The 16657-nt window shown below is 37.1% G+C and overlaps 1 protein-coding gene across 1 annotated transcript in view; it reads right to left on the reverse strand.

Annotated features, from left to right (window-relative positions):
* IPO11 (importin 11) overlaps window positions 1-16657 on the reverse strand; it is a gene marked incomplete at its 5' end in the record, with an annotated part of 180137 nt that overhangs the window by 137174 nt on the left and 26306 nt on the right. Inside the window, 6 exons of the mRNA XM_079703593.1 lie at window positions 723-770; window positions 2885-2975; window positions 4637-4680; window positions 6278-6430; window positions 13225-13417; window positions 15731-15801. Coding sequence (XP_079559719.1) covers window positions 723-770; window positions 2885-2975; window positions 4637-4680; window positions 6278-6430; window positions 13225-13417; window positions 15731-15801 — 600 coding nt within the window. The remainder of the gene's footprint in view (window positions 1-722; window positions 771-2884; window positions 2976-4636; window positions 4681-6277; window positions 6431-13224; window positions 13418-15730; window positions 15802-16657) is intronic.

Below are 16657 nucleotides of genomic sequence, written 5' to 3' on the forward strand. Positions count from 1 at the left end.
TCCTTATGCAAGAAAATAAGCCTTAAGGACTACTTTGAAATATGTCATATGTTAATAGAGGGAAATCTACAATATGTTAATCTGGGAAATTATTTAAACAGACATTTTAGAAACATTATTTAAGTTACTTTATGTTTTTCTTAAATACTCAGTGCTTTCAAACAGAAAATTACATTCATTTAAAAATATTCAAGTCAAATTATAAAAATTATAAAAACAACATCTGTTTCCAAATAGATGCAATATTTTATGCTATGGGGTCCCTAACTATCCTCTTTCCAGCCTCTTCTCTCACCGCAACCCATTAAACTCCATGTTCCAATTAAACCAAAATACACCCAATTCAAAACTTAACTGGGCTTGTTCCTCTTCCCTTCAAGCTTCTGTCCCTACTGCTCCTTCTGTCTGGAACCGCCCCCTCCCCCTTATTAACTCTCACTTATCCTGTGTTCGCACAGAACACTTCTTTAGGAGCCTTTCCCTGGGTACACCAAAACTACCTTGTAGTTTTCCACAGTACTACATAATTACCACCTATTGTAGCATTAATCAACTGATACTATGTTATAATCAACTGTCTGTTTATTTGGCTATCTCCACCACCAGACAGCTCCTAAATTTTAGGTATCTTTGCATCCCAACTCTCCCAGCATAACACCTGCCACAAAAGAGACACACCATCTTCTGAAGAAATGTTTCTAAATCATTTTCGTTTAACATACCAGCATCTTTGATTAACAGTGCATTCATATCTTCCACGTTAGTGGGACCTGAAAAAATAAGTATCAGCAAAGGTAAATAAAACTAGTTTTTAAAAGATATTTAAACTCAATTTGTTAGTTTCTCAATTCACTAAGTATAATATATTTTGTGATATTAAATATACATATAGGTGTAAAGAGAAAGTTTAAGTTTTGTTACCATCACCGTTAGAGAACACAGATACAACATGTAAAGCCATATTACAATTTTAAAAAATCATTATAACATATATGGAAAATGTTATGTCAAGCAGCGTTCTAAAAAAATATATGCCAAATTGCTAACTATTGTATTATATCCTGATTATAAGAGAAAATTCTTAGAAAGAATAAAAAGATGAATCCCACAATAGGAAAAAATAAGAAGAACAAGTATGGGCAATTCACACAAGAAGATCTAAACATAAAAAATAAACCAGGTTATGACAATACATTAAAGGGTTAACAACAAAATGCAAAGTACAAACAGAAAAACGAGAGCCATTACATAATGTGAAAACTTCAGAATAAAAAGCTGGCAGTCTCTGCACTACTCTCCAGAAAGGAGACTACCATGGTTAAGACAGGAAAAAATACAGTTTACTTAGTTAGTATATTTCTTTAGAATAGAAAGTTTTCTAGCAAGCTTATCAAAGCACCTTTCTGCTGTTAAATATGATTTCTTAAGCTCACTAGTCCAATTACTAGAGTTAAGTACAGCCTTAAATAAGCAAATTGCTCCAGAACTAGAAAGAAAATAACTCTGAAATTACTGAAAACCTTACCACCATAGAGCAACTTACCACAGTGTAACCTAATTAGCTTACCCACTTTCCTACAGTGGTTCAAGAAAAATTGAAAATACAATTAATATTCAAATTATCTTTAAAAATGAACACAAAAAACTTGATGGATAGCTCATTTCTTCCCTTGCTTTATAACTTAAGCAGGAATACTCTATTAAATTTTTGAGAAAACAAAAGCCTAAAAAGTGAGCTACCCTTTATAATACTACAAACAAGATGAGGAATCTCCTCTCTACAGGAGATTCTCTTGCTGTTACTTCCTTACATTACCACCTACTCAATACTTGAACCCTTATGTGACTCCTGCCCAAACCAATCAAATAATCTGTTTAAGACTCTAAAGTGCAGGATTGTCTTTGATAGATTTCCCTTGCCCAGCAGTCAGTTAATTGCCAAAAGTCAATCAACAGTTACTGAGTGTGCTAGGCACTGGGAACAAGGTGTGAACAACACAGATGTGTTTGTGGCCTCCTCTCTGAAATTTACAGTATAGCAGAATAGTCAGTGATAAATCACTTTTTACAAATGAACCTATTTACAAAACAAAAGTAGAGTCACAGATGTAGAAAACAACTTATGGTTACCAAGGGGGAAAGAGGGGTGGGTGGGGTAGGGATAAATTGGGAGATTGGGACTGACATACACACACTACTATACATAAAATAGATAACTAATAAGAACCTACTGTGTAGCACAGGGAACTCTACTCAATACTCTAATGACCTATGTGGGAATAGAATCTAAAACAGAGTGGACATATGTATATGTATAACTGATTCACTTTGCTGTACAGCAGAAACTAATATAACATTGTAAATCAACTACACTCTGATAATAAAAATAACTAAAAAAATGATAAATCACTTGTGACAGTTAAAAATTTTAATTACTTGTGTACAAAGTACAATCATCAAGTGCTAAAAATTTCACTTCATCATTTTCTCTTAAATCCATTATCTTCTTTCCATTCCCACTGCCACCATTCTAAGGCTAATAACGTTTATTATTTTAACTTTTTCTCCCACTACTTCCTACAGCATGCTCCAAATAGACTATTTCTCCAACCAATATACTTGACTGCTATTTTGTTTATGCTGCTAGTATGCTTACCACAGCAAAATCTAATTAGCACATTCAAGGCCTATCTCATTTGTGAATTGCCCATCCTTGTTTTCTATCTTGAAGGCCACTCTTTCAGAAAAGCACACATTCTGTCTTTCTCAAATTCATGTCTAGTATATGATCTAAGAAATAGTGCAGTGCACACAGTAGGCACTCAAAATATTTTACTGAACACTAATTAAAAGATAAATCAAAGTATCACAAAATATACCTCACCTTGAAGTGTTTGCATCATTTCTAAAAGTACAGGGGTAAGAGTCTGATTATATTCATGGAATATATCTATAAATAATACTTCAGTGCATGGCTGTTGGGGGAAAAAAATAAATTTCTAATGAAAACAATGGTATATTGCATTGAGTAATTCTACATTAAAGCAAAGAATACTCATTCTTAAAACTCTATGTTTCCAATTCTTGATGTTTTTTGAAAAAAAGTTTATTGCTGTTTTTTGTAAACACAGTCAGAAATAAAATCAAATTTAATAATTTAATTCTTAACATGGAACGTTTATTTCACTATTTCAATAATTTTGCATTATGCATTCCAAAACACCAAACTGCAGAGAGGAGAAATTTACATTTTTAATTAATAATTCTTTAAATCTAAAAAGCAATCTGGAGCCACATTCATTTACAGAATTATAAATGTCCAGGAATTAATATGTTAAAAACTGTGTATTTTCTTGGTAATGACTTAAGTAACAACAGCAATTCATGAGTTCAATTCACCAGAGTTGTTCTTCCTTTAACAGACACAAAAAGAAATCACAAATAAAAAGAATGATTCATTTTCATTCTTAAAAGTACTGAATCACTAGATGTTTCATAATATAAAGTACAATTAAATGTTGAAGGTATTGTGCTTTATGTTTAAAAAGGAATCTTACAGATATACAGACTGAAATATGTACAGACGAAATGACATGTCATCTCAGATATTTACTTCAAAATAATCTAAGTGGTTTGTAAAAGAGTGCTTCTATGAAACAAGACTAGCCATGAGTTGATAACTGATAAAATAAGTTTTGAATACAGAAGAGTTCATGATATTATTCTATTTTTTTAATATGTTTAACATTTTCCATAAGAGAAAGTTTTTGTTTGTTTGTTTGTTTTTCTGTGGTACGCGGGCCTCTCACTGCTGTGGCCTCTCCCGTTGCAGAGCACAGGCTCCGGACGCGCAGGCTCAGCGGCCACGGCTCACCGGCCCAGCCGCTCCGCGGCATGCGGGATCTTCCTGGACTGGGGCACGAACCCATGTCCCCTGCATCGGCAGGCGGACTCTCAACCACTGCGCCACCAGGGAAGCCCTCCATAAGAGAAAGTTTTAAAAACTTAAAGCAGCAAAATTTTTTTTAAAAACTTTTAAGTACTAATACTTTCTATGGAAGCTTATGAAACTAAAAACAGTAACACACTTAGGAAAATAATGGCAAATTACGTAAATTATGTAAACACAACAAAAAGAATAGTTCAAAGACCACATTTGATAAATCTTCCTCAAATGTTGCCCTTATCAATAAATGTATATTTAAAAAGCATTCTATAACTAAAAGCAATGGGCTGGTCTCTGAGAATCATACTAGATAGTAAGAGAAATAATGTATCAAAAGAAGCTTTATAATTACTGAAATACTTAGGAGGAAAAAAATCATTCTAGCCAAAAAAAGGTAGCTTTCACTGCAAAAACATTTCCTACTTCTGCAATGACAGTTATTTCCCAATCAATTTGTAAAATGAAGAAAAATTCAGTTTGCAAAGCTCCAACTTAAAAAAAAATTTCAGATCTAAGTTCATAATTTAATTAAGTACTTTCCTCTCAAATACGGACTCTTGCAATTATGAATAAATGTTCCCTATCTGTCTGACTTAATGCTTGAAATCTTCAATAGAGTATCATTCTCTACTAAGAGTTATAGAAGCATTAAACTTTTCCCTATCAATTTTTCTTTCAATCAATACTCACCCTCAAACTGTATTTCCAAGAATCTCCTCCTGTTTCTTCCACTGCTGCAATTAAAAATATAACAAATGACGCTCTCCACAAATGGAATAATGATGTTTCCAAAATCTCAGTTTGGAAAACAAAGACTTTAAATAATATCAATATAATATAGCTGTGAATTGCTTTAAAATAACACTGAGAGCGCCTGCTTGGGAACACAAGGCCTTACAAAGATTTCTTTACTATAACCTACAGATCGTATCTGTGTACATCATAGTCATCTATCAAGTGCTCATATCCATAAGGATTCTCACTTTCATTAAGAACTCTGTATGGAGGAAAGCTCAAAGTACTTGTCACTCCCAGAGTATGTGACATCACCTGATACACTATCATTACAATCCTGAGAATCATTTCATACAATAATGATGTTTTACAAGTTCAAATGATTAGTCATTTTCCATAAATTTCCTATGTTTAAAGTAAAATGCTTCAGAGACTTTTAAAACTCTAGGGATTCAGTGTTTCATGTTATAATATTATATTACTGCATTAAAAAAAGCAATAAGAAGCATAAGACTTTAAGAGAAAAAGCAAAAACAAAATATGCATTATACAGTGTGGTGCTGTATTTTCTAAATGGATTAAAATATTTTTAAATGAAAAAGAGAAGGAAGATAAATCTTACAAAAATGTTTAAGATGTTCTAAAAATATTGGAAACACATGTATAACTACACAAAGGCACCCAGCCAAAGGGATGAGGAGAGGTTAAAATCTATTAAAATCTAGCCTATGTCTGACCATGGCTGAAGCAATTCACACACGAACACTTTATTCACACACAGGTACTTTTATCAGGCACACAAGTCCTTGATTTTCTGTAGCAAAGGACCTGATATTCTATCTAGTACTAAAATTCATATAGATAAAAAGAACTCCTATAAAAACATTTTAATCATCAAAAAATTAATTTTAAATTAAAACTTAAATAGGTAATCCATTCGGCAATTCAGAAATTTTCATCTCCAAACTTCTTTCTGAAGTAAAAATTTCTACAAATAAAAAATAATACAGAATGAACCACAAAGATAATAAAGACAGTTAATTTTATATTTTTGTTTTAAACTATAGGATATATTCATAACATCTACAGAATTTTATCTTTTTGGAAAAAATTCTATATACTTGAACAAGCATTCATTTTCTCCTTCTCAATTTGTACTAATGTCTAATAAAGAGAGAATGATAAGCTAACTTTTAAAAACCAAGATTCGGGGGCTTCCCTGGTGGCGCAGTGGTTGAGAGTCCACCTGCCGATGCAGGGAACACGGGTTCGTGCCCCGGTCCGGGAAGATCCCACATGCTGCGGAGTGGCTGGGCCCGTGAGCCATGGCCGCTGAGCCTGCGCGTCCGGAGCCTGTGCTCCGCAACGGGAGAGGCCACAACAGTGAGAGGCCCGCATACCGCAAAAAATAAATAAATAAAGCACCGTTTAAAAAAATAAAAAAAATAAAAAAATAAAATAAAATAAAAACCAAGATTCTCAGAACAAAAGTACTACATTAAAATACAGTGTTATTATACCTGTCATTCAAATAAATGATATCTATGGATGGACGGGGGAAAAGAACCATGCAAAGACTGAAAAACGGATACTTACTAAAACCTTCCGGGTCTTCTTCCCACATTGTCAGTTCTTCTTCAGTTAACAGAAAATAATGAGAGACTAATCTTCTACATATCTCTGTCAAAGTGGGATATGTGAAGAATGCCATCTTAATCTTATGAGCTTCAAGAGTTTCAGGGCTGCTATCTAGAAAAATAAAATTTCCAAGTTAACTGTACAGACATTCTACCCAAGTTGGATTATGTAACTTAAATTTAAAAATACCTCCTATATAGTGGTGTATAAATTTTCATTTACATTATGGACAAATCTCAAAGATGCTCTTGCCTTTATTCATACCACACACACATCAGTCTTGCTTCTGTCTTACCACTATAGCTTGCACATTTCCATGCTTTATTATCACACCACATTGAAGTGAGTTACTTATGTATCTCTCTCTGTCCTATAAGACTTTCTCATTCATCTTGATATACATGTACATGAATGAATTCCAAATACAGTTTACCCTTGAACTTTGCGAGGCCATTTACACTCAGATATTTTAACAGTAAATACTACAGTACTACACGGTCTGTGGTTGGTTGAATCCTCAGATGCATAGGAACCGCAAATACAGATGGCCAACTATAAGTTATACTCAGATTAACCTCCGCATTGTTGGAGGGTCAACTGTAATATAACAAACAATTTAGAGAAGGCAGGAAGATGGCGGAAGAGTAAGACGCGGAGATCACACAGATACATCAGAAATTCATCTACACGTGGAACAACTCCTACAGAACACCTACTGAACACTGACAGAAGACCTCAGACCCCCCAAAAGGCAAGAAAATGCAAGAAACTCCCCACATACCTGGGTAGGGCAAAAGAAAAAAGAATAAACAGAGACAAAAGCATAGGGACAGGACCTGCACCAGTGGGAGGGAGCCGTGAAGGAGGAAAGGTTTCCACACACTAGAAGCCCCTTTGCGGGCGGAGACTGCGGGTGGCGGAGGGGGAAAGCCTCAGAGTAGCGGAGGCGAGCACAGCAACAGGGCTGTGGAGGGCAAAGCGGAGAGATTCCCGCACAGAGGATCGGTGCCCTCAGGCACACACCAGCCCGAGAGGCTTGTCTGCTCAGCCGCCGGGGCGGGCGGGGCTGGGAGCTGAGGCTCGGGCTTCGGTTGGAGCGCAGGGAGAGGACTGGGGTTGGCGGCGGGAACACAGCCTGAAGGGTCTAGTGCGCCACGGCTAGCCCGGAGGGAGTCCGGGGAAAAAGTCTGGAGCTGCCAAAGAGGCAAGAGACTTTTTCTTCCCTTTTGTTTCCTGGTGCGCGAGGAGAGGGCATTAAGAGCGCTGCTTAAAGAAGCTCCAGAGACGGGCGCGAGCCGCGGCTAAAGGCGTGGACCCCGGAGACGGGCGTGGGACGCTGGGGCTGCTGCTGCCGCTGCCACAAGGCCTGTGTGCGAGCGCAGGTCACTGTCCATCCCCCCCTTCCGGGGAGCCTGTGCAGCCCGCCACTGCCGGGGTCCCGGGACCCAGGGACGGCTTCCCCGGGAAAGCGCACGGAGCGCCTCGGGCTGGTGCAACGTCACGCCGGCCTCTGCCACCGCAGGCCCGCCCCGCACTGCGTGCCCCTCCCTCCCCTGGGCCTGAGTGAGCCAGAGCCCCCGAATCAGCGGCTCCTTTAAACCCGTCCTGTCTGAGCGAAGAACGGACGCCCTCCGGCGACCTACGCGCAGAGGCGGGGCCCGGTCCAAGGCTGAGACCCGGAAGCTGTGAGAGCAGAGAAGAGACAGGGAAATCTCTCTGTGCAGCCTCGGAGGCAGCGGATTAAAGCTCCACGGTCCTCTTGATGTGCCCTGCGTCTGTGGAGTGCATGAATGGACAGCGAATCATCCCAAATTGAGGAGGTGGACTTTGAGGACAAGATTTAAGATTTTTTCCCTTTTCCTCTTTTTACAACGAATTATCCCAAATTAAGGAGGTGGACTTTGAGAGCAAGATTTTCGATTTTTTCCCCGTTCACTTTTTGTGAATGTGTATGCTTCTGTGTGAGATTTTCTCTGTATAGCTTTGCTTCCACCATAGGTCCCAGGGTTCTATCGGTCCGTTTTGTTTGTTTTTTTTATTTTTTTCAATAATTACTTTTTTATTTTTAATAACGCTACTATATTTTATTCTTTATTCTATTTTACTTTATCTTCTCTCTTTCTATTTTTCCTATCTTCCCTTACTCCCTCCCTCCCTCCGCCCCTTTTTCTTTCCTTCCTCCCTCCCTCCCTTCTTCCTTTCACTTTTTCTTTCCTTCCTCCCTGCCTCCCTTTCTTTCTTTCCGTCCTTCCTCCCTCCCTCCCTCCCGTCTTTCTTTTTCTTTCCTTCCTCCCTCCCTCCCTCCCTTCTTCCTTTCACTTTTTCTTTCCTTCCTCCCTCCCTTTCTCTCTTTCCGTCCTTCCTCCCTCCCTCCCTCCCTCCCATCTTTCTTTTTCTTTCCTTCCTCCCTCCCTCCCTCCTTCCTTTCACTCTTTTTCTTTCCTTCCTCCCTCCCTCCCTTCTGTCTTTCCTTTCTTTCTTTCCTTCCTCCCTCCCTCCCTTCTTCCTTTCACTCTTTTTCTTTCCTTCCTCCCTCCCTCCTGTCTTTCTTTCTTTCCTTCCTCCCTCCCTTCTTCCTTTCACTCTTTCTTTTTCTATCCTTCCTCCCTCCTTTCTTTCTTTCCGTCCTTCCTCCCTCCCTCCCTTCTTCCTTTCACTTTCTTTTTCTTTCCTTCCTCCCTCCCTTCTTCCATTCACTCTTTTTCTTTCCTTCCTCCCTCCCTTCCTCCTTTCTTTCTTTCTTTCCGTCCTTCCTCCCTCCCTCTTTTCTTTCTTTCTTTCTTCCTTCCTTCCTTCCTTTCCTTCTTCCTTTCTTTCTCTCTTTCTTCTACTAATTCTTTCTTTCAACTTTTTCTCCCTTTTATTCTGAGCTGGGTAGATGAAAGGCTCTTGGTGCTACAGCCAGGAGTCAGTCAGTGGGAGAGCCAACTTCAGGACACGGGTCCACAAGACACCGCCCAGCTCCACATAATATCAAGTGGCGAAAATCTCCCAGAGATCTCCATCTCAACACCAGCACCCAGCTTCAGTCAACGACCAGCAAGCTACAGTGCTGGTCACCCTATGCCAAGCAACTAGCAAGACAGGAACACAACCCCACTCATTAGCAGAGAGGCTCCCTAAAAACATAATAAGGCCACAGGCACCCCAAAACACACCACCAGACGTGGACCTGTCCACCAGAAAGACAAGATCGAGCCTCAACCACCAGAACACAGGCACTAGTCCCCCCCCACCAGGAAGCCTACACAAACTACTGAAACAACCTTAGCCACTGAGGACAGACACCAAAAACAACGGGACTACAAATCTGCAGCCTGCAAAAAGGAGACCCCAAACACAGTAACATAAGCAAAATGAGAAGACAGAAAAACACACAGCAGGTGAAGGAACGTACCAGACCTAACAAATGAAGAGGTAATAGGCAGTCTACCTGAAAAAGAATTCAGAATGATAGTAAAGATGACCCAAGATTCTATTTCCAAGATCCAAAATCTTGGAAATAGGATAGACAAAATGCAAGAAACAGTTAGCAAGGACCTACAAGAACTAAAGATGATTCAAGCATCGATTAAAAACACAATAAATGAAATGAAAAATACTCTAGATGGGATCAATAGCAGAATAACTGAGGCAGAAGAAAGGATAAGTGAGGTGGAAGATAAATAGTGGAAATAACTGATGCAGAGCAAAATAAAGAAAAAAGAATGAAAAGAACAGAGGACAGTCTCAGAGACCTCTGGGACAACATTAAACGCACCAACATCCGAATTATAGGGGTTCCAGAAGAAGAAGACAAAAAGAAAGGGACTGAGAAAATATTTGAAGAGATTATAGTTGAAAACTTCCCTAATATAGGAAAGGAAATAGTTAATCAAGTCCAGAAGGCACAGAGAGTCCCATACAGAACAAATCCAAGGAGAAATACGCCAAGACACATATTAATCAAACTGTCAAAAATTAAACACAAAGAAATCATATTAAAAGCAGCAAGGGAAAAACAACAAATAACACACAAGGGAATCCCCATCAGGTTAACAGCTGATCTTTCAGGAGAAACTCTACAAGCCAGAAGGGAGTGGCAGGACATAATTAAAGTGATGAAGGAGAAAAACCTGCAACCAAGATTACTCTACCCAGCAAGGATCTCATTCAGATTTGATGGAGAAATTAAAACCTTTACAGACAAGCAAAAGCTGAGAGAGTTCAGCACCACCAAACCAGCTTTACAACAAATGCTAAAGGAACTTCTCTAGGCAAGAAACACAACAGAAGGAATATACCTACAATAATGAATCCAAAACAATTAAGGAAATGGGAATAGGAACATACATATCAATAATTACCTTAAATGTAAATGGACTAAATGCTCCCACCAAAAGACACAGATTGGCTGAATGGATACAAAAACAAGACCCATATATATGCTGTCTACAAGAGACCCACTTCAGACCTAGAGACACATACAGATTGAAAGTAAGGGGATGGAAAAAGATATTCCATGCAAATGGAAATCAAAAGAAAGCTGGAGTAGCAATTCTTATATCAGACAAAATAGACCTTAAAATAAAGACTATTAGAAGAGACAAAGAAGGACACTACATAATGATAAAGGGATCGATCCAAGAAGAAGATATAACAATTGTAAATATTTACGCACCCAACATAGGAGCACCTCAATACATAAGGCAAATACTAATATAAACTAATAAACCTACCTAAGGAGACAAAAGACCTGTATGCAGAAAATTATAAGACACTGATGAAAGAAATTAAAGATGATACAAACAGATGGAGAGATATACCATGCTCCTGGATTGGAAGAATCAATATCGTGAAAATGACTCTACTACCCAAAGCAATCTACTGATTCAATGCAATCCCTATCAAACTACCACTGGCATTTTTCACAGAACTAGAACAAAAAATTTCAAAATTTGTTTGGAGAAACAAAAGACCCCGAATAGCCAAAGCAATCTTGAGAACGAAACACGGAGCTGGAGGAATCAGGCTCCCTGACTTCAGACTATACTACAAAGCTACAGTAATCAAGACAGTGTGGTACTGGCACAAAAACAGAAAGATAGATCAATGGAACAGGATAGAAAGCCCAGAGATAAACCCACGCACATATGGTCAACTTATCTTTGATAAAGGAGGCAGCAATGTACAGTGGAAAAAGGACAGCCTCTTCAATAAGTGGTGCTGGGAAAACTGGACAGGGACATGTAAAAGTATGAGATTAGATCATTCCCTGACACCATACACAAAAATAAGCTCAAAATGGATTAAAGACCTAAATGTAAGGCCAGACACTATCAAACTCTTAGAGGAAAACATAGGCAGAACACTCTATGACATAAATCACAGCAAGATCCTTTTGGACCCACCTCCTAGAGAAATGGAAATAAAAACAAAGATAAACAAATGGGACCTAATAAAACTTCAAAGCTTTTGCACAGCAAAGGAAACCATAAACAAGACCAAAAGACAACCCTCAGAATGGGAGAAAATATTTGCAAATGAAGCAACTGACAAAGGATTAATCTCCAAAATTTATAAGCAGCTCATGCAGCTCAATAGCAAAAAAACAAACAACCCAATCCAAAAATGGGCAGAAGACTTAAATAGGCATTTCTCCAAAGAAGATATACAGACTGCCAACAAACACATGAAAGAATGCTCAACATCATTAATCATTAGAGAAATGCAAATCAAAACTACAATGAGATATCATCTCACACCAGTCAGAATGGCCATCATCAAAAAATCTAGAAACAATAAATGCTGGATAGGGTGTGGAGAAACGGGAACCCTCTTGCACTGCTGGTGGAAATGTGAATTGGTACAGCCTCTATGGAGAACAGTATGGAGGTTCCTTAAAAAACTAAAAATAGAACTACCATATGACCCAGCACTCCCACTACTAGGCTTATACCCTGAGAAAACCATAATTCAAAAAGAGACATGTACCAAAATGTTCATTGCAGCTCTATTCACAATAGCCCGGAGATGGAAACAACCCAAGTGTCCATCATCGGATGAATGGATAAAGAAGATGTGGCACATATATACAATGGAATATTACTCAGCCATAAAAAGAAACAAAACTGAGCTATTTGTAATGAGGTGGATAGACCTAGAGTCTGTCATACAGAGTGAAGTAAGTCAGAAAGAGAAAGACAAATACCGTATGCTAACACATATATATGGAATTTAAGAAAAAAAAAATGTCATGAAGAACCTAGGGGTAAAACAGGAATAAAGACACAGACCTACTGAGAATACACTTGAGGATATGGGGAGGGGGAAGGGTAAGCTGTGACAAAGCGAAAGAGAGGCATGGACATATATACACTACCAAACGTAATGTAGGTAGATAGTGGGAAGCAGCCGCATAACACAGGGAGATCAGCTCAGTGCTTTGTGACCGCCTGGAGGGGTGGGATAGGGAGGGTGGGAGGGAGGGAGACGTAAGAGGGAAGGGATGTGGGAACAGATGTGTATGTATGACTGATTCACTTTGTTATAAAGCAGAAACTAAAAAAAAAAAAAAACCATTTAACCTGTCTAAAAGCAACATCACGTTATACAAGGTCAGAGAAAAGTTTTAATTGTACAAATAAATACAGCCTACAAATGAGCTGCAGTGGTTACCGGAGGGCTTCAACTGATCTTCTACTGTGTTGCAAAAGAAAGTTTACTAAATGCACTGTATGGTTTTTAAAAGGTGGCATTCACATATTAAAGGCTCAAATCCTTATCTCTATTTCATGTCCCAGCAATATTTTATTTTTCAGATTTAAATAAATGAATTTCAAAAAACTTACATAAAAATAGCAATTGCTTCACGCTTAGATTAAAATAAGGAAGTGAACAAAATAAAACTACCAGTAAAGCATTACCTTCAAAGTTTTTGGATGGCTTATAAGCATAATTTTTGACAATCATCTTAATAAGATTCATGCACTGGACAATGAATCGTTCAAATGTAACGCCTTCACCAACTTCTGTAAACACATAGCTTACAGAAAATTCCAGTGATCTCTGAATTAGAGGAGTAAATGAAAAGGGATGCTGATCCAAGAAGTCCAAAAGCTATAAAGAAATAAAAATTAAAATGTATCAAATTCACATCAGAAATATAATCATTCATAGGTACCTCTCATAACTTTGGTAATAAACACTTAGCAAGTTTTGAACCTTGGTGGGAAGTCCATGTATATATGTATATGCAGTTTCACATGTAATAGACATGTAATATACTTCCTGGGATACATCATACAACAGTGGATTAAATCAGATTATATCTCATTACCTGAACTCTCTATTATTTCTAGTACAAGGTTCGAAATAAACTTACTTCATACTTAATTTGATGTCAACGGGCAAATGTGATACAAAAAGTACAAGTATACAAAAGATAGGCTTTTTAAAAAGTAATGGATAAAGGCAAAGAATCAAAAAACTATCCTGCATCAACTGTATTTCAATGTATCAAACAGGTGACAAGAGATTTCTTCCTTATAGAAGAATTCCAGCTAATAAATGCAAAAGGAATAATAGAATTACATTGCCATCATTTTGTAACCCCTAATCAAACAACAGATCTAAGCTATGATCATCAATGGCTGCTAAATAAGGGAAAGGCTACTGAAGAACTTTACGATAGTTCACTCATCAATTTTAGACAACCAGACACTGTACATTTCCTGATGTGATGCAATAGGAAATACACAGCATCACCTGTAAAGTATTCTTGTCACTGCCACCCTCCTCCCCCCCCAAAAAAGAAAAAGGCCTGAATGTGATCAAGCCTCTGTATCTAACCAGAAATTTATAACAAATATGGGAGTAGGAGGGGTATAGAGACAAAGAAGTATGTTAAATAACACATCAGGATGTAGGCAGCCAAATCCAGAACGCGGAAAACTCTACAGGAAATGATCTGTTATCTCAACAAATAAGTAACAAGAAAGAAAAAAAAAAGACAGAAGGAGAACCAACACTATTGAATCCTTATTCAAAAAAAACTATAAAAAATTTATGAGAGAAATCTGAAAACTGACTAAATATTTAGATGATGTTAAGAAGTCATTCCTACTTTTTAAATGTGATAATATTGTCAGATTATATGTTTTTTTTTAAATCCTTCCTCACTTAAAGACACATATTCAAATATTTATAGATAATACTATATAATATCTGGGCTTTGCTTTAAAACAAACAGAAAGGAGAGAGACGCAGCATACAGGTAGAAACAGAATTGACCATGACCTTACGCTGATAATTGCTGAAGCTGAGTGATAACCTCATGTGGATTCAAAGTTACTCAGTTCTATTTGGAGGCATATTTTAAATGCTCCAATTTTAAAAGCTTTAATAAAGTCATAAGACCATAAATATGAATTTCATAAATTATATACTCACACTGTGTAGTCCCACTGCCTAACCACATCATTTTGTTTTACTTTGCTATGTGTTTTTTGTTTTTAACTTAAAGGATCTAAGTCAATTTCTGGATCTTGGATGAGGTGGGCTTTGCTGTTGAGGCTCTTTGGAACATGAGAGTTGGAAATGAAGACAACTGAAACTGAAAGTGAGTTGGAAATGAAGACAACTGAAACTGAAGGTAACCGCTACCCAACCACAAAAAATAAGAACAGCTCATTTCTACTCCTTTGCTCCACCGGCCCCACCGGGGAACAGACAACCTCAACCCTATTAATGATACTTCAATGAAAAGGGGGAAATATGCTACAGATTTAGATATTGCCACCTATCTTCAAACACCTGTTTTAGGGCTATGCAGTCCTCCAACCACGTCTTCCTCACTGCTATACCCAATTCTTTGTACTTTTCCCAACCTCCAAGACCAAAACTTCGTAAAAATTAATATTTTTTATAAAACTTAATTTTATCAGAAATATATACACACTGCCTAGTAAAATGCACCCATATAATTATATTCAAAAGATATTTGATATTAATGATGATAATCTGTCATTATGAATATAATGACTTCCTAGTATTATCTACTGCGACATCTTAGCTGCTTTCTGCTGAGCTGCGTTGCTGTATTCTTTATCTCTGCTTTTTCCAGTGGGTTTGAGAATAATGAGGCTTACGGGAATCAACTTCTCTAATATTTATTAGGACTGATTTTTTTTTACATCCAGGTGACATACACTATGATATATGGTATATAAATTTAATTTTTATATGCATTCTAAAGATTTTAAGATACAAGGGTTTTCGGGTTTTTTTAGCTTTCTTATACACAGTAAGAAAATAAGTTACCTTAACACTAAAGTGCAAGTGTATGCTTATTAAAAAATCATTTTCCTTACTAAATTTGAGTATGTACATTTCATTTGAGAAAACATACTTAAGATTAAAAAAAAAACTTACCACTTTAGTAAAAAGAATGATGGTCTTTTCCAGTCTATCTCTACATACATTATCTGTACCTATACTTCTACCTGTTAGAAATACATTTCAAATATTAGTAAAAAATTTATAATATTCTAGAAATTCACAACCAAGACAATGACAAAACTTTTTACAAAAATACTGTTCAGATTTATTTTTGCACATTTTGCATTATGAATTCACTAGTGTGTATTCCCAACTCTAAACAAATACACAGTAAAAATTAAGTTTTTAAAAAGCAATACCAAGACTTGTACTTGACACAGTAATCTTCAGTGCCATATTCCATAAAATTAATCCTAAAATACAAACTGAGCCCATTTCACAGTAAAAGGATAGCAATTTTATCCATAAAATCATGAATCACAGTTTCAAAATCTAAACTAGTCATATTTGAAATACCTATCAAGCAACATAAGTAAAAACAAAGAATTCAAAGATTATTAACATAATCATTATTTTTCTTATATCTTCTAACAATTTTCTTCTGATAATTTCCCTGGTATAATTAATTTTTGTACATTCAGAATAATGTCCATCAGCTCATTAACTATCTTGCTCCCTAATCATACTAATCATATTCTGTCTCATCAGTTATGTCATTCTCTTCTCCTGGAAATACTTCTATTCTTCCTTCTGTTTCCCCCATGGGGATGACCAGAGGAAAATGACCATTTTTAGGAAAAAAAAAAAAAAACTATATTATATGAGCTGTCTTATTCATCTTTACATGCACAGTACCCAGAACAATACCTGGCAACACACTCAATAATGATTCTACTAAACTGAAAATGACTGACATAAAACAATCAGCAACTCCCTAAAAGTGAGTACACCAAGATATCTTCTCAGGATAGTAAGTCTCCCAATACACTCACACATAAAAAACATACATGACAGGTTATA

This window comes from Hyperoodon ampullatus (genome assembly GCF_949752795.1).
Source record: "Hyperoodon ampullatus genome assembly, chromosome: 4".
NCBI lineage: Eukaryota > Metazoa > Chordata > Mammalia > Artiodactyla > Ziphiidae > Hyperoodon > Hyperoodon ampullatus.